At 45.2% G+C, this 19,275-nt stretch overlaps 1 protein-coding gene across 1 annotated transcript in view; it reads right to left on the reverse strand.

Annotated features, from left to right (window-relative positions):
* Nucleotides 1-18,684, reverse strand: part of LOC126522981 (cytochrome P450 3A14-like) — a 71,599-nt gene extending 52,915 nt beyond the window's left edge. Inside the window, exons 1-4 of the mRNA XM_050171823.3 lie at nucleotides 18,111-18,684; nucleotides 3,481-3,577; nucleotides 2,172-2,224; nucleotides 1,196-1,292 (exon numbers count right to left, since the gene is read on the reverse strand). Coding sequence (XP_050027780.2) covers nucleotides 1,196-1,292; nucleotides 2,172-2,224; nucleotides 3,481-3,577; nucleotides 18,111-18,532 — 669 coding nt within the window. The 5' untranslated portion in view covers nucleotides 18,533-18,684. The remainder of the gene's footprint in view (nucleotides 1-1,195; nucleotides 1,293-2,171; nucleotides 2,225-3,480; nucleotides 3,578-18,110) is intronic.
* Nucleotides 18,685-19,275: the final 591 nt, after the last annotated feature.

A 19,275-nucleotide genomic window follows, 5' to 3' on the forward strand; every position in this document is an offset into this window, starting at 1 on the left:
TCTGTATAACCGAATGGGGCATAACAAAATGAAGCCTCAATGAAGCAATCGCACGAGTTCGCAGTGACCGAGCGCGCGTCTGCATGCATGTCCGCGCACAATGTTTTGCTTTCGCTGTGAGCACGTATTCGCACCGTGTCGTGAGCTTTAGGCCGCAGCATATGAGTATTTGACAGTCCACATGCAACCATTGTTGCATGGACGCTATCAGAACTGTTCAAAAATAATTTCGTTATAGAGACTTCGACGCCTACGGCGACTGTGATGTGCTGTCGCGACGATTCAATCTTTCTTTGTCTTCTAAATTCTTGAACATTTCAACATTATTTCTCAAACTGCGTCGCACTGTGTGCACTCAGCGGGCGATTTCGCGCTGCTTCTTTTTCGTAATCCAGCGCGTTAATTCATAACATAAACATGACCACATGACATGCCTTTGTTCAATGTGCTTCTTACCACTCCCTTTCCGGTCCAGTAAACTTGCCAGTGTCTAGCATCAACAAATTCATAGACCAAACCGTCGTGACATTAGCCGGGCAGCGAGCGTGGGCGAACGTCTCAGTGCGCGTTTTCTGCTAATCACCGAACATCGCAGTCCCGACGCCGTAGCATAAATATACCTCGCGGCTGTGTTTGCTGCATACTCGAGTTGTAGCCGATGGCTGTCTGCCGGTCCAAAGTTTTACGAGCCAAGCTTTACGCAGCTTCTTGTCCTGCGGCTACGTGTGAATAAGGCTGACACCGGGCTCCGCTGCGTACGTCCGGCACTGCGGCACCGAGCAGTAGCCTACCATGCTGCACGCCTCCAAAGGCAGCCACTACCTATTATAGTGATTTCAAATGTTGTCGAGCAGACACCCAAGGCGGGAAAGCCTCACCACTTAATCAAAACCGCAGCGCAGGTGGGACTTTAAACTTTCGTTTTCAGCTCGCTTCGGCGCTTCCGAAACAGCCGACGCGGCCGCTGTGTCCACGTGACCCCTCATGCCACGTCACGCCGACGGTGGCGCCAGCTTTTCCAGTGGTGGAGCTCGCCCCCAATAACGCCTACACAAAAAATAATCCATTAGCGTGCAGCCAGTAAACCGAGTCCAGTTGTCTCAAATTTGGCCCTCAATTTCACGCAGCTTCCCGAGCGGCCGCGTCTCCGACGCTGATAACGCTCTGATAGGAAGATGTCGTCCTATGTACTCACCCCTCGGCCAGTGAAATTCGAGAAGCTGCGCACGCACACCTCCTCGATCAACTCCAGGTCCTGGGTCACGACGAAGGGCACGTCGCCGTTGTAGAAACTGCGAGAAGATGTACATCGTGCGTTGTACACTTAGCGGCGCCAATATTCCACCGGGGAAAAAAACAGCAATATACGGGGCACCGACGTAGTGGAGGGTAAGGGTTAAGTTTGGCCTACTGGGATTCTCAGTACACGAGTTCACTGTAGAAGCAGTTTTCTCGAGGTTCTCAGGTCGACTTCCATTTCGAGGTGTGTTCAGAGCAAGTACGTCATTGCCCGACGTAGATCAACACAGGACAGCACATATATATCGGGTTGGCGTATACGTATATCTATTATATTTCCACAAATCATGCAGATGTGCCGGACGCCGCCTTCGTTCCCTACAGAATTACACAACGAAGCAACAAAGGACACCTAAATATTTTCACTACATCAAACATACGATTTCAAGCGCGTCATTCGTTTCCTTCGAACTTTTCCGCCGTTCTAAAGCGAACTGCTTTCTTTCGTTCTTTCACAAGATTTCGTACTTCGAGGGGCACGGTGGTCGCAGAACGCGAACTCACTCTTTCAGGCGTACGCATGGTCGAGCGAGTGCCTTGTGGTAACTCAAGGTTTAAGTGCAGTGGCAGAGGCTTCATACTGGCACGTGCCTGCAACATCCCCCTCCCCCCCACCCCCCGCCACCCTGCCCCTGAAGTTTCCGTGCACCAGGATACCTGGCATAAATCGACGCGCGACAACACCCACCTTCCCTGGTACGTGATCCCGCTCCAGCCTCACCTCACCCCTCTCAATAAACCCCCCTCCCCTCCTGCAGCACATGTTCTTGTGAATACAGCAGGCGACCACTTCCTTTGCTAGCATATCCCTTACCCAACGGTACCAAGACGCAATTCGAAGCTGTCTTCGAGCAAGTAAATGTCAAGCTCACCCAAACATGTCGCCGTATTCTTCAATCCATCTGCCAATAACCTTATATATGTCCTGAAAAAAAAATAACATGGAGTTTATCTCTCGTAAGCATGCAGGTGACAAGTACTCCGGCAGAAAAATTGGAACTAAACGACGTCTATGAAATGTTATGATACCGGTCCCGTCGTTGTATCAGCTTACCATTTCATTCAAGCCCTTTCTTCGGCCATTTGATACGGCTGTCTTATTCGGGTCTCACTAGTTACAACAGTTACACTAGTTACAACAGTTCGGGTCTCACTAGTTACATTAACATCTTGTTCAGGCCCTACGTGTGGCCATTTGATTTGACTATACTACCAGCACAGTTCTAGTTCAAATGTGACTATATATATCGAACAATTGGATTTGTCCTCTATCTTTCCGCGTATATAAACTTTGATGCAGTTGTTGATAGCACTTCCGAGGCTAAAAGTCATAAGACTCGTTTGTAAATCTAAAGCACTCTAAAAACAATACCAAATGTGAAATTCCACACCAGGACCGGCTCCAAATTAGGACCACTTCTCACCAGTGAGTTCAGTGCGCTTAAAATAATGTGTGTATGCTTTGCTGAAAAACGTACAAAACAAGATAGAAGAGGAATCCAAAATACTAAGAGCAGTCAGCGAGATAGCGATGTTTCTTGTGTAACAGTGCGAATATGTCGAGTTACATCGCGGTGTGCGTGAATATTCGAAATTTCCTATATTTGAAAGTGAAGTGCTTAACGACTGTGCAGGATTGCCAAATAAGTACCCAAGATACCGCTTCGAGCTTCTTAATTTGCTTCCCTTTCTTTCTTGCAGTTTGCGCTCATATATATAATCTGAGATGACGTTAGACTCGACAAAAGTTGTAGCTCTGCAGTCAAGGCCCCCACCTTTCCGTTTACGCATTGCAGATATAGCTTAACGACGCCTTCGTGAGGCCAGTCACGGGAGCATGCCAAGATATGCCACCTAGCCAGTAGCGGGGAACCAAGCTTGCCTTCGCGAAGCCACGTTATGCAGGGAACACATCATGTGTACGTCAGAGCGTGACAGAAAGTAAGAACAGACCTGTGGTAGAGCTGCGTGCAGCCCACAAACGTTCCACGCGCATCTTGCATTCGCCCACACGTCTACCCTTCGCGATGGTGGCGAAAAACCAATGTGCGTGCTATGTTGTCGGCATTATGCAAGACATCCGCAATTTCCACGCCTGGTGGAGCACATTTTTTTAGCACAAGTTAACAACTGCGCTTTCGAGCTACGGCAGGGATCTATTTGTCCCCACCGCGCACTCACCGTTGAGTGGTATTCTACGAGGTTGCCCCATATTAGGTTCGGCTTCGGTCCGGGAATACCGATCCTTTTGAAATACGCGAAGTGCCACCACCGCCATCTGAAACGGGGAAAGAGACAGAAAGAGAATGGTTACTCTTTTAGCGTAGGAGATCAAGTGACCATTTAAAATTACCGTTCTGCAAAACACTAATTATATAAAGGCTAGAGTATGCGTCATTAGTTTAGGACCTTGGTCAAAAAAAAAAAAAGAAGAACAATAGCAGGTACAATTTAGTCAGCTCAGAACACGTCAGCGCGTTTCACCCTTTGAAATTACTCCCGCACAGCCAGATTTTCTTTTATGAAATCATGCCTTGGACGTGTTAATCTGCAGCTTCGAAGAAATATTTCTCGTCGCTGCCTTCTTCAAAAAATTCTTAAATTCACTTAAACAGGAATTTATTTCAGAACCACCATACACGTCGTCGGTTCTTGATTATCGGTTTAAATTTTTCGTTCCGTTCCGTCGCACAAATGTTTTCTCAGATTACTTTCTGCCAAAGACTAGTTCCGAGTGGGACCGCTTTCCCCCCTCCATCGGCTGCATCGAGGATACATCTTTCAAGACTGCAATAACTCATTATATTTTGAATTTATCGCTCTAAAAACTAATAATCCGCCCTTTTCATGGCGCGACGGCGCATGCGCCCTGCCCTAGCGGATTAGTCGCGAAACGCTTTGGAAGGGACGTGCTCACGGTCACGCGGCCTGAAATGGGGGAAAGTCCCCGAAGAAACAGAAAAAAAAAAGAAGAATGCGCGTAGACGCGCACTGCAGCAAGCACTCGTGCCGCGTACCACGTTGGAACTCTACTGGTAAATAGCTATACGTCGGTGCGGTGCCGAAGACGCGCTCACTGCAACTCCACTTTAAAACATAAAGCGGCCAGGGCTTCGCCCGGACTGCACCGTGAACCACGTAATTGTCACCTTGCATTGATGGCTAGCAGATTTACCGATTAACCCCTGCGCTACACTTGTGTGGCACCTTAAAAGCATCACGTTCCTGACGGTCTTCTCGTAGTGGCGGTCCTCTCTGGCTGGTGGTGACAGCGCGTGTCTGGCTTCAGGTGCTCGTTTAAGGCGCGGTAACACTAGGTCGATACGAAACCAACACGACGCTGACGCCGACTATTGAGCACAGTGTGTCACTGGGATCATTTTATCCTAATAGGCCGACAAAGACGCAACCGATGGGCGCGAGTTGTAGCACGACGGGCTTTCTTGTCGACGGCACAACAGAATCAGCGTGCTGACCATGATCGTTCGACCGAACCCCACGCGGTCGGCCGTCTAACCGACAACGCGATAGCCGCAGCACCTTGATTTGAAACATGCCTTCGAGGTTGAAATACCCAAGCTTCAGTCCTGTCGAGCAGTGCACATAAAGTTTGAGGCAACGTTGATCCCGTTTAGCGAAAGTTAAGTTATACCTTGGTCCCCGTCGAATTTGTGCACCCGCTACCGATGGACTTGAACTTAAAATTAAGCGGTTACGACGAAGAAAACTGCTGCTTTACTTGATTTGGGGCAATATAGCAACTAGATGACCCCTGCTGCTCAGTTCGCACGACGCGTCCACCATAAGCGGCAAATGGCGACACAGCGCTGTGCCAACATCTGTATGTATACGTCATGGCTGTTTCCAAAGGCTGCCAGTTGCATTCGCTATGTAGATGGGTGGGTCTGTACGTGTTGCTATGCTGACACATTTCTTAATTCCAGAGTAAAACTGTTTACCTCGGCGTCAAACGGGAAAGAAGAGACACTGCATTCGGTACAGCAGCAAAAATTCGCTCAGTTACCAATGATGTCAGCGATAGCATCCGAGTTTCCGGGAGAGAACTGTACTGCCTATAAGTGAGCGCTTATGCGGAGTACAGCGTTCTCTAATAATACTATGTGGTACGCTCAAACTGTAAGTACGATGAAAGGAAAGCGAGAATCAGTAACAAGAGCCCGTAATATATATGTGTCTGGATCACGGTTGCCGTTGTTTCAGTGGCTCGACCGCTCACATTGACTCGTCTCAGGGTGTAGAACACAGCTCATATGCGCAGATATGTATGTTTTGCTACGTTTTGACATTATTCCGTATCAATGAGGCACCGTTTCCCCAATATATGAAGCTAACAACGATCTGTGGATGTAGATGCCCATGTAAACAAATACACCGAAAATACGACGCGGAAGGCTGCGTTCGTAGACTTTTTCAATATGCGAAATGCCTAGTGATCGCGGAAAAGGAGAATACAAAAAGCGAGGTGCAAGAGCAGACATCAGCGATAACAAACTCCAAGGCAGCCGCGTCGGCATACGGGGCTCAGCGTACCTTTATCGGCAGCGAAGTTAGCCCAACAGCGCACTCAGGCGTAATCACCCAGTCGTCAATGAGTGCGACATGATTTATAGACGATGATGTCAATGCGACACGAATCTGCAGATGATTGTCAATGTAAGCGAATAGCCGAACGCAGGAATGAGCCTGAAGGCATATAGTTCTTGCAGTGAGGATATTTAGGTAGCATTTGTTGTTTTAGTGCGTAATTCCGTATAAAACAGAGCCGTTGACCAGCACAATTGTAGTGGCAGTATAGGTTGACAACACGTACGTATCATTGGGGTCGCGTAGGGTGATGTTTAATAAGAAACATTCACTGCGACTTGCGAGTGCAGGCGTCCTTTACGTTCGAGTCAACCACGACAACCGGTGACATAGTGACTGAGGGCTATTCGCTTTAAATATGGTGGCGGGGGAGATGTTAGAGCGGGACAGGCGACCCCCCCCCCCCCCAAAAAAAAAAATGAAATTGCATGTCTTCATCCATTTTCTTTTTTTGTTACGGTAAATTCAGCGCTAACGTTCTGCCTAATTCAACGGCGCTTATAGAAAACTAAATAACTCTAGGCACGCTGATGCTAGTAATTTCGTTTCAGAATTGGTTCCAAGTGATTATGCCTTGCAGACTAACCGGCTACATTTATAATGTAAATTGCAATATGAGCCATTATGTCTCTAGTGAAAAACTTAATCCGTGGTTGTTTGTTAATTAGTCGATTATAGACCTAGACTTATTGGGTAAGTAATGTCGGCGTCTTCAAGTAATCCAGCTCAAGGACTACATATACGCCATCTGCCACAGGCGATATTAAAAAAAATCATTATAGTCTAATAAAAATTGTCTACTTGAAATTGATTAAAGACAATGCCTTGCTGAGCGAGTTAGTATGTGATTCCCCTGCAACACGTACGATTTCCAGGCGGCCACCCGCGTCATTTGTCACGACCAGCTTGGGCCATATGAGAGAAGTGGGTGCAAATTGATCGTTCTTCTGCCCCGACACAATACTGGGCTTCGAGACAGCTCTCAGCGGGCTAGTGGTTTTACTTAATAGTCTTCTTTCTTTTTTAATGTTCATTCATTCATTCATTCATTCATTCAAATAACCTTATTCCGTGCCCTGCGATTTGGTGGGGTGGGCCTGGACCCCGCCTAGCTTTCAGCCAAGGGTTGTTGGCCCTTGGCAGCTTCCTCGGCTCGCTGGACGGCCCAGAGTTGGTGCTGCAAGTCCGAGCTGAGCAACGCAGACTCCCAGCGCGCGCGGAGGCTGTCGCTGTTTGAGGCTGCTACACCGTTATCCTGTATTACAGCCGTACATTCCCATAGGATATGCTCCAGGGTGGCTCTAGAGTTGCGATATCTGCACTTGCCCGTCATGCATAAATAATAGCTGGGCTCCGATAGGATCTGGTCTGTAACTGCCGCCATACTACAGACTGGTTTTTGCTTAATTTTGGGTGCGGCGGCGGGAATGTACGCCTCTGCAATCTATGGTGTTGTGTAATTTCGTGAAATCTGGTCATTCGATCTTCCCACTCCCACTCATCGGTAGTCGGTGAGGCGGTGTTAACCGAGGCTCGGTCCGTAAGTTCTCGAACCATGCGGTGCGCCACCTCATTGCTACCTTCTGGTAGTGTGTGAGCGGGTGTCCAGATGAGATCGACACTTTTGTCGCGGTTATTAGCTAATTTTAGAAGTTGTAGTACCTCTGGGGAGATTCGACCGTTGGCGAAGTTTCGTATGGCCGTCTGGGAATCACTGATGATTACACCCGCTGGTGTTTGTGCTATGGCTAGCGCAATGGCTATTTGCTCTGCGGTTTCTGCATGTGTTGACTGCAGCACTCGTCGTGCATTTTTTCTCGTTATTTATCACCACTGCTGTGTAGGCGCGCTTGTGTCTGTATCTAGCTGCGTCTACAAATGTCGTATCCTTGCTGTTACCGAATTTCTTCTGTATATTGCGTGCTCTGCTTTCTCGTCTACCCTGATGGTGGGTAGGATGCATATTCTTGGGTATTGGAGGGATGGTTATCATGTCTCTGATGTGTCTGGGCATATATACTTTGACGCCATGTTGGGTATGATACCTTATACTTAGGCGATCCAATATTTGCCTACCTGTTTTAGTTTTGGACAGGCGTTCGTATTGTGCTATTCGTTGTGCCTCGATTAGCTCATCCAGTGTATTGTGGAGACCTAGCTGCAGTAGTCTATCGTTGCTGGTGGTGATGGAGAGTCCAATTGCTTGCTTGTAGATTTTTCTGATTAAGCAGTCTAATTTGTATGTTTCTGATGAGTACCGTCGTAGGCACGGTGCCACGTATACTATTTTGCTTATTACGAACGCTTGGACTAGTTGAATCCGATTGCCTTCTTTCATTCCACTATGTTTGTTGGCTACTCGTTTAAGTAGCCGCATGATTTGAGATGTTATTTTGTCTAATTTGCGTATGGTCTCTCCATTGTAGCCGTTACTTTCAATGATGAGGCCCAATACTCTGATCTTGTCAACCTTGGGTATGGGCGTTCCTTCTGTCGTAGTTAGGTGAATTTCCGGATTGTTTCGTTCCTCGTAGTTGCGTGGTTTTTGGCCACGTCGCGACGGTACATAAATGAGGAGCCCAGATTTCTCTGCCGAACACGCCAGTCCGGTTCCTGCTAAGTATTGTTGAACTACTTCTATTGCACGTTGTGATGTGTTTTCAACCTGTCCATCGTTGCCATCGCTCACCCAGAGGGTGATATCGTCAGCGTAAATGGTGTGATTGAGGCCATCGATTTCCTGTAGTTTTGCTGGTAATCCGATAAGAGCCAGGTTAAACAGCATCGATGATATTACTCAACCTTGGGGCGTACCTGCGCTTCCGATCTGTAGTTCTTCGGAGTTAAGGTCTCCTATCTGAATGTGTGCTTTTCTGTTGGTAAGAAAGTCTCGTATATAACTGTGTACTCGCTGGCCTAGGCCTAGCTCATTTATTCTGTTTAGTATTGTTTCGTGGGTAACACTGTCAAAAGATTTCTTTAGGTCCAATCCTATGATAGCTTTGGTGTTCCGACTTGTGTTATCTATAATTTGATGCTTAAGTTGCAGCATTGCATCCTCTGTGGACAAATTTCTCCGGAAGCCCAACATTGTAGGGGGGAGAACGTCGTTATCCTCGATATAGTTGGTCAGTCTCGTTAGGACAACGTGCTCCATGAGCTTGCCCACACATGTGAGTGAAATAGGTCTCAGGTTCTCCAACTGTAGCCGCTTGCCTGGTTTTAGTATTAGAATAATCTGGGCCGTTTTTCATTGTTGTCGTACTGTACCGGATTGCCAGCATTCGTTCATATACTTGGTAAGTTGTTCTAGAGAGGCATCATCGATATTTCGGATCGTCTTGTTTGTTATTCCGTCCAGTCCCTGCGCGGATGTAGTGTTAAGCTTTTCTAGAGCTACTCTCAATTCCGCCTCGCTAATCTCTTCGTCTAATTGTCTGTTTTTGGTGCCTGTGTAATCTGGGTGAATTGTTGGCTCAGCCCGAGATAAATACCTTGCGGCTATCTCATAGATTTTTTACAAAGCCTAGCAATAAATTTCAATGCTGCAATGTTTACAGTCGGCTCGTCGCCATTTGAATTAGTTTTTATTTCGTTTCTATCTTATATTATAGTACCTGTTGCAAAAATTGTTAAGGACCAGCCAGCTGCGGGGATAAGATGCGGCCTAAAGAGAGACAAGGAATGGAAGGGGGCATTTGAAACATTTCAATATAATTGTGTACCTAGCAGAGTCATTTGTAACTCATTTTAGTTATTTGAGTGATATGCGATCGTAAGTGCTACAGTGTAAAACCCTAGTGGAACGCTCAGCATCTGGAACCGTTTTGATGTATAAGTTGAGAGGGATGCATAGGTACAATTTGTCATAGACAGAGTAAGTGAATAATAGAAGCAGTTTGGGGGCGCGTTAGTATGCTGGTTAATTCTTGAAAATGCGTTTAAAACGAGGGACAAAGCTAAGAAGAGAGAGAGATAGAGAGAGAGAGAGAGAGAGACACTTTTTATCAAAAGGCAGGATGTTTAGCCTGCGTGTTTTCGCCTACATGCTACTCTGCGGCGAATGGGACGAAGGAGAAGAAAGACCCTAGAAGAAGGTGGGCAGAAGAAAAAAGCGGAAAAAATGCAGTTCGTGTGATGTTATTGTGGCGGGGTAAATGTCCGAACCCGCCGTGGTTGCTCAGTGGCTGTGTTAGGCTGCTGAGCACGAGGTCGCGGGATCGAATCCCGGCCACGGCGGCCGCATTTCGATGGGGGCGAAATGCGAAAACACCCGTGTACTTAGATTTAGGTGCACGTTAAAGAACCCCAGGTGGTCGAAATTTCCGGAGCCCTCCACTACGGCGTGAATCATAATCAGAGAGTGGTTTTGGCACGTAAAACCCCATAATTTAATTTTTTTTTGTAAATGTCCGATGCGACAATTACACGGTAAATGCAAAATAAAATAAAATCCCAGTCTTGATATGACGACTGCATGAGTCACAGCTTAGACAACACACCAATTGACTAAATATATAAAAACAAGAATACCAGGGCTTCGCGATGTTTTGATGAGCAAGGCCAGAGACCAGCTTCCCTGTCAATGTCATGGGGCTTTGGTCGAGCTTTTCCATGTTCATTTTATATCGATCTCGCTCGTCTCTGTAAGTTGGGCCCTCAAGCAAGGTGTGTTCTAGAGATTCAATTGGATAGGCATGGCAACCTTTAACACCCGAACTCTGTCGAGTGAGGCTAGCTTAGCAGGACTCTTTCAGAAACTATCAGACATTGTTTGGGATATCATTGGCCTTAGTGAGATCACAACTGACGAGGCTAATACAGTGCTGACTAACGGCCATGTCCTCTGCTATAAAGGTCGCCCAGATAAGAAGCAATACGCGGTAGGACTCCTAATCCATAAGGACATAGCGGGCAACCTTGACGAATTCTACAGCATTATTGAGAGGGTAGCAGAAGTCGTCATCAAAGTTAATAAGAGGTGTACGTTAAAGGTAGTAGACGCCTACGCTCCAACATCCAGTCACGATGATGAGGAAGTAGATCAGTTTTATGAAGATGTCGAATTAGCGATGAGAAAAGAGCAAACTCAGTATACTGTAGTAATGGGCGACTTCAATGCAAAAGTGGGGAAAAAGAGCCTAGTGAAAATTGGCAACTACGGCGTCGATTCAAGGAAGGCAAGAGGAGAGCTGCTGGTAGCATTCGCAGAAAGGAATAAGCTGCGAATAATGAACACCTTCTTCAGGAAGCGTAGCAACAGAAAGTGGACCTGGAAAAGCCTCAATGGTGAAACAAGATATGAAATTGATTTCATACTTTCCGCTGTTCCCAGCATAGGGTAGGATGTAGAAGTGTTAGGTAAAGTCCAGTGATCATAGGTTAGTGAGGGCTAGGATTCACCTCAATTTGAAGAGACAAATAGGGAAATTGGTCAGGAAGAAACGGGCCAACCTAGATGCCGTAAGGGTAGAAGCAGACAAACTCAGGCTGGTACAAATATGCAGCCTTAGAACAGAGAGATGAAGATGATATAGAGGTAATAAATGAAGCCGTAACTAGGCTGGCTTCAGAGGCAGCAATTCAAATGGGAGGCAAGGTACCCAGGCAGCCAGTAGGCTAGCTCTCCCAAGTAACAAACAACCTAATAAAGACACGACAAAGAATGAAAGTGTCCAATTCAAGAGGTAAGATAGCATTCGCGGAACTGTCAAAACTGATCAACAAGGCGAAAATAAGAGATATTCGAAATTATAACGTGAGAAAGACTGAGGAAGCCGTCAAAAATGGAAATCAGTGAGAAGGAAACTTGGCATAGAACAAACCAAAATGTCTGCACTTAAAGATAAGCAGGGTAATATCATCAGAAATCTCTAAGGTATAGTAAAAGCAGCGGAAGAATTCTATACTGACCTGTACAGTACCCAGAGCAGCCACGGTACCTCCATTCAAAGCAGTAATGTACAGCTTGCAGAGACTCCTTCTATAACTATCGATGAGGTTAGAAGGGCCTTGCAAGATATGAAACGGTCAAGAGCAGCAGCAGCAGATGAAACAACAGTCGATTTAATCAAAGGTGGAGGAGACATAATGCTTGGAAAACTGGCGGCTCTCCGTACGAAATGTCTATCAACTGCAAGGGTCCCAGGAAACTGGAAGAATGCTAACATTATACTAATCTACAAAAAGGGAGACATTATAGAATTGAAAAATAATAAGCCTATTGGCTTACTCCCAGTATTATCTAAAATATTCGCTAAGATACTTCGCAATAAAATAAGGACAACACTGGACTTTAGCTAACCAAGGGAACAGGCTGGCTTCAGGAAGGGATACTCTACAATGAATCCAATCCATGTCATTAATCAGGTAATCGAGAAAGCCACAGAGTATAATCAGTCTCTCAATATGGCTTTCATATATTACGAAAAGGAATTTGATTTAGTACAGATACCAGCAGTCATAGAGGCATTACGTAATCAAGGAGTACAGGCCGCTTACGTACATATCTTGGAAAATATCTACAGAGATTCCACAGCTACCTTACTTCTATACAAGTAGTTAGATACCTCTAAAGAAAGGGGTCAGACAAGGAGACACAGTCTCTCCAATGCTATTCACTGCGTGCTTGGAAGAAGTATTCAAGCTATTAAACTGGGAAGGCTTAGGAGTAAGGATCGATGGCGAATATCTCAGCAACCTTTGGTTTGCAGATGACATTATTCTGTTCAGCAACACCTGAGACGAGTTACAACAAATTATTGAGGACCTTAACAAAGAGAGTGTAAGAGTGGGGTTGAAGATCAATATGCAGAATACAAAGGTAATCATCAATAGCCGGGCAAGGAAACAATAGATCAGGATGGCCAGTCAGTCTCTAGAGTCTATGGAGTACGTTTACCTGGGTTAATTATTCACAGGGAACCCTGATCATGAGAAGGAAAGTCACAGAAGAATGAAATGGGTTGGAGCGCATACAGAAGATATTGTTAAGCGTACCATAATTATTGAAAAGGAAGGTATACAATCAGTGCATTGTACCGGTGCTGACATATGGGGCAAAAACTTGGTGACTGATAAAGAAGCTTGAGAACAAAAGAATCACCACTCAAAGAACGATGGAGCGAAGGATACTAGGCATAACGTTAAGAGACAGAAAGAGAGGGGTTTGTATCAGAGAGCAAATGGGTATAGCCGATATTCTAACTGACATTAAGAAAATATTGCAGCTGGGCAGGTCGTGTAATGCGCAGGTTAGATAACCTCTGGACCATTAGGGTTACAGAATGGGTGTCAAGAGAAGAGAAGCGTTGTCGAGGATGGCAGAAGACTAGGTGGGACGATGAAATGAAGAAATTCGCTTGCGCTAGTTGGAATCGGTGTGCGAAGGAGAGGAGTAATTGGAGATCGCAGGGAGAGGCCTTCGTCCTCCACTGGACATAAAATACGATGATGATGACCATGCTGATGATGATGGTGAAAAATGCTCACGCCTTTCAAAAAGAAAATAGATTCGAAAGGAAAAACGTTAGCGGTGGTGAGCTTCGAACCGACGACCCCAGTTTCGACGCTTGCCGAAGGTGAATATACCTGATCCATAAGAATATGTTGTACCGGCAGTAGAAAACAAACGTTAAAGGAGAACAGTTCCTATAAAAGCTTTCTTGAACGATTGGTGATGGTGGAATAAAAGCCGTCCCTGGGACCACATGATGGCCGGACTTGGAGCATTGAAGACATTAATAAAATTCCGATTTTGCGAAAATGTAATGCCAAACACGCAAAGTCCCCTCGCGTTTCAGTGGTCGCGTGATGCGCCTTCCGTCAGTGCGTTCCATCACCGAGCGAAATTCCTACGGATCTCTGAGGGCTCAGGCGCTTCAATGTCGCACAACACAGACATATAAACAGTCGATGATTTGATAAGGATAATAAGGAGTGATGAGGGATTATATGGGTCTCATCAGGGATGATAATGGTTCGACGCGGAAGAATAAAGCGCTAAAGAGCTATAAGGATTCATAATGGTCGGAGCAGTTCTGATAAGGTTAATAATTAAGCACCGATAAGGGCTGATAAGGGTCTAATCAAGTCCGATAAGGTTGATAAGGACCGACAAGAGTCGACATGAATCGAATTCTTGCATTCTGGCAACAGTTGTGGCAATAGCAACAGGAACTGACCAACCTTCTTTGCATCTGCAGGTTAATCATACGCTTATGTATTGTTGTCATATGTAATTCCAATATTGATGCAGCCGCTGCCAGATATTGCTGCTGAACTTGCGTTAACTTGTACCGCCAAGCCCGCGCCATCTCGCGAGGCCTTTCGGGTGTGCTCGATGAACAGTGCCTACGAATGCGCAGCTCGCCAAAAGAATTGTTGAATGAATGAATCCAAGCTTTGAATGGTGAGCGAAAGTCTTCTTGACGACGTCTGGGAAATTCCTGCTGAGGGCGAACAATGCAGGCATAGACGTCATATAACTGAAGAAAGGAACTGATAGGTTGGAAGCTAGCGTGGAATTCCTAAGCAAACTCGTCGAAAATCTGAGTGCCGAAAATCATGAGCTAAAAGCCGAAAACAAAAGCTTTACAAGCAAACAACTACACTCTCACCAAAACAGTTTCCGAACTCAAGAAATACTCTAGACTGAACAAGGTCGAGATTAAGGGCATTCTTTGCACACAAGGAGAGGACTGTGCGACGGTCATGCAGACTATTGGCACCAAAATTGGTTGCCCAGCAACAGCCACCGATCTCGACGTTAGTCATCAGGTTCCTGATAAAGCAGAACATAAAGATATCATCGCCCGCTTCTGCTCGAGATCGACGTAAGCTGAGTTCGTCGCGAAAGCACGAAAAGCTGGACTTTGCCTGGGTGATATCGGCCTTGCAATAGCAAAAGAAAACCCTGTCCTTGTTAATTATCATTCAACGCTTGAAAATAAAGCTCTCTTTTTCAAAGTTCGGTGTCTCAAGTAAACGAGCAACTGGAGATTTCTGTGGACAGACAACTGTGAAATCAAGGCGCGGTAAACAACCCAAAGCCGCGCCTTTCGCGCCGCAACTGAATCCGACCTTTCAGTGATAACTATAATCCGCCTGATAACATAAATCACCTGGGCAAATCTCACAATTTCGCCCTATCTCACACCTAACCAGTTAAACAATCTTTCAAATAATCAGCGATCTGTCTCGCATTTGAATGCGCGCAGTCTGCGCAAACACTTCGACGAATTTTCTCATCTCCTTTCTGCATTCACCTTCCCATTTTCAGTGATCGAAGTATCTGAAACTTGGTTGAGCGACCACGATAACTAATTTCCTGTTTTTTCTAATTTTCTTGCTGAATACTCCAATCGTCCGTTCAGCAACCATGGCGGCGCAGCACTATATATCTATTCCGAAATTACATACAACCGAAATAGCGAGCTTGTGCTTAACGCGTACATAATGAATTGTGAAGATGTTTGGATTCAACCCGAAAATGACTTCCTCAGCAAAGATAACAAAGGCCTAATGATTGGTTGCATATATCAAAAACGTAATACGTAGTTAGAGGTGACATCAACATTAACCTCACTGAGAGGACGTCTAGTGATGTTTTACATTATTCGGGTTGTTTTAACAGAGTTGGTTATGGATGTTTAATTAAGATATCGACACGATGTGCTAACCTCCCCATAGGCACATTATATCACCGTGCACTATCAAATTTGGCGTATCCACCAGACGCAGGTGTTCTAATTACCGACATAATTGATCAGTACCCTATATTCTTAAGCTTTCGCTACACTCATGATTCCGAAAAAGATCCCGTACACGAAGTTTACACTAGACAAGCAATCATTCCTTGAAGCCGTGTCGAATCTTCACTGGGCCCCCATCTTTTCTACACATTATCCGCAAAAAGCATTTTCACTGTTTGTCACTATGCTTAACTCCTTAGCACCTAGCTTTAATGTGAAAAAAGGACAATCTTTACAAGAAAACCAAGCGACAATCATTTAACGATAACTTAGCCATTCGGTACAAGACGTTTTCTAACCACCAGCTTTCTGCCACATTGAAAAAAGTTAAAAAGAAACATGGCACGAAAGGTAAATTTTGGAATGCGGTAAGAATGTCAAAGAAATGGGACATTGTGAACTTCTTCTTAATTAGGGCAAATAATCGCGAAACTATAACAGAAATTGCTCATCAGGGCAAGATGCTCAAAACCGCCAAAGAAATGGCTGATGCGTTCGCTTATTTCTTCTTTAGCAGCGAACTACAGACACCTACGCATGGCAATCCTGTGCCCCACCACCTGCCACAGTCATTCGTTTTACTTCCAACTACATCCCAGGAAGTTCTAAGTGTTATAAACAACATGAAAATAACCAGCGCGTATGCTAAAGTTATTATGCAGTGATTATACTGCAGACACTTTGCTGACGACGCCGGTCCCGAAAGAGTGCGGACAAAAAAAAAAAAAGTTGACTGCACCTACTGCACTGGGGCCATTAAATTTATTAAAGGCTTTGCTGGAACATCGGCCATGAATAAATACTCAAGAAATAAGGCAACTGGCCAAATATCAAGGCTTTGCGATATTGCGATCGCTAACATTACTAAGACGTTCAGACAATATTCCTTGTTCTAATGCCCTATTTCACGGTTCTAAGCATTTCCTTCTTTTATTTTTTCTTCGTCTCTCTTATTTATTTTCTTATCGAAAGGATATTCATCAAGTTGAGCTATTGTTTACCTTAAAACAATTCTTTGCGACTAGTTTTCAGGCCCGGTTCTTCTTCTTTATTAGTTGCGAAATATGGGAAATCTAACACTATAGTGGGTCGCCTATCCCAAAGAATAAGTTAGCACGATGAAATTACGAAACTATGTGGAAACAAATCTATATATAGTGATATACCAAAACAATAATAAAGCGAGCCCACGGATATATTCGAGAAAGAAGAAAAGGGTTAAAAGAGTGCATGAACAGCGCAAGCATGAAAATGCCACGGGAAGATGAGATTACAGTGCACATAAACTACTGTTCGCCGGGAACTAAAGACACTCTCCAAGAGGAAATCTCATTGAGCCTTGACAGCTAATTTCTGTGTTTTTGTTGTTCTTTGTTTATTTTTTTGGTGGGGAGTGAGGGGCAAGACGAAGGTGAAAGCTCATATGAACGTGTTTTCCATCAGTCCCCCAACTCGCAATACGGCAAAGGTTCACGACCTAAGTGCAAAATGGAGCTGCCAGTATCTCCTTCTGTCTGGAATTGCGACTGACTATAGGTAATCTATATAGTTGGATTTCATGAAAATGCACTTCAAACCTTACACAAACGCACACACACAAAAGCAGTGCTGGCTCGCAGCAGAACTTTACGCCATTCGCGGCTAGTGCTCATCATTTCACGCAATAATTGGCTCCACGGAGTCGGTGATGATGCGCAGTTTCGTGAAAATAAAATGAAATCCTAATTAAAGGTTCAAGGCAGCTATTGCAGTTTAGGGCATTCTGGCATAAAAGGTGACGGCCCACGAGTACCACTTATGGAGTCGCTTCAAGCTTCCCGTAAAACGTGCGTCCCATTTAAAACACTTGTGTTTTGTAATATTCTAGTGCACAAATCGAATTACGACGTCACTCTTCCTTAGCAAAAGGCGCTGCTTGCATCCTTCGCTGTGTTCTCATTTGTTTTTCGTTCTTTTTCTTTCTTTCGCCGCTCTCCGAGAAAAGCAAATTGAGTCTACCGGCTTCGTCACTGAAGGGCCATGTCACTTGTAATCTTGACGATGCATTAGGTAGTTTGTTGCACGACTGTAATAAAGCGATAGCTCTATATTTGACTCTTTTGTGGGATTTCGTGGTCGTTCAATTTCGAGCCGCACACGCCTCATTGAAAGGATAGTCATCCTAGAAAATTTGAAGTGCTCAAAAGGAAGCTTTCTTATAAAAAATGAGGAAAAAAAACGAAAGTACTTCACGGAAGCTACGTTTCGAGAACGCTTCGCTTAACGTAGATTCCAGCAACTGCGTTATAGATCTTCCGTCATGTTGCCCCCCCTCCCCCGTCCCGCCCGCTTTTATCGGAGAACTCGCAAAGCGTAAGAGCGTGCTCACAGCACCTATTACTGCTCTTAAATGGCGTCACAAAATGGAGTGTTTGTCACTGCAACTCGATGTGTCAAACCCAACACATGTCTTACGTGAAGAGAGCCGCCAGCAGGACCGATATCAGCAGAAGCAACGCCGCCGTTACGGACATCATAGCGGCAGTGAGTAGCTCGGAAAAGGTTGCGTCCGGCCGGGGCGGAGGGTCGAGATGAACTCGGCGGTGCGGGTCGTAGCCACGGATCAGCGGGCAGCTGCCGAGCTTTGAATGACGTATGTGCGCGCCAGGATGACGATCGCGTCGAGCCCGACATATAGCAGCTGTCGCGCTGGTTAAACCACTGTAAGCACTCGCAGGGTTTGGACCAACAACTCTTAAACAATACAAAACCTGTTTACTTCCGAGCCTGGACGTCATGCCGAAATAAAAAAAAAAAAACCTGCCACAAAAATAAAAACGAAAGAAAGAAAATGCCGATCGTAAAGTAAGCGCTGCCCGCATCCTCAATTCAAACATAAACGCTCTCTCTCTCTCTCTCGCCTTTCATTATGACGTCACGGCTTTCTGCGGCTTAAAAGGCGTTGTTTTTATGGGCCACCTTTCTCACACCACGTGCAATTTCTTTTGCCCCCTTTCGCTGTGTGGCTGGTTCAAGTCACTCCCATCGACGACCAAAGGTATCCGGCTGAGTCCACCTAAACGGAAAGCGTCCAGCGAGGCCTTGGACTGAAAACCAGTCATCATTCTCATTCACACTGACGAACACATTCTGTACTGCTTCGTTAATTCTATTTATGTTTTATTTTCATTTACTGTTTTATTTCAAAATTTATGAATTCCATCCACTTCATTTATTTTTGAAATGCCCATGAATGGCTCTAAGCCTTGCTAAGGTGCACTTGTGAATTGACGAAGAAGAAAGAAGAAAAAGAAGCATGCCAAACATGAACCAACATAAGTACAGGATAGCGCAAAAATAATCGATTAAGAACGAAAGCAGAAATCAGTCAACCAGCACATTAGAAGGTTAAAAAATGTCAAGATTATTACACAGGTTATTTCTGATGGATAAAAACAGGCGTTATATCATTAGAACTAGAAGTTGACTTAACATAGAAAACATTGGGATCACATAAGTTTGGGCGTTGCAACGAGAATGCTACAGCCGGTGGTAAACGCCGACAGGAGTGATTGCGTGCTGATTTATGTAAACATAAGTAGTCACGGTATTTTCGCCATACTTCTAGGGGCCTTTATTG

This window comes from Dermacentor andersoni, chromosome 6 (genome assembly GCF_023375885.2).
Source record: "Dermacentor andersoni chromosome 6, qqDerAnde1_hic_scaffold, whole genome shotgun sequence".
Classification (NCBI taxonomy): Eukaryota; Metazoa; Arthropoda; class Arachnida; order Ixodida; family Ixodidae; genus Dermacentor; species Dermacentor andersoni.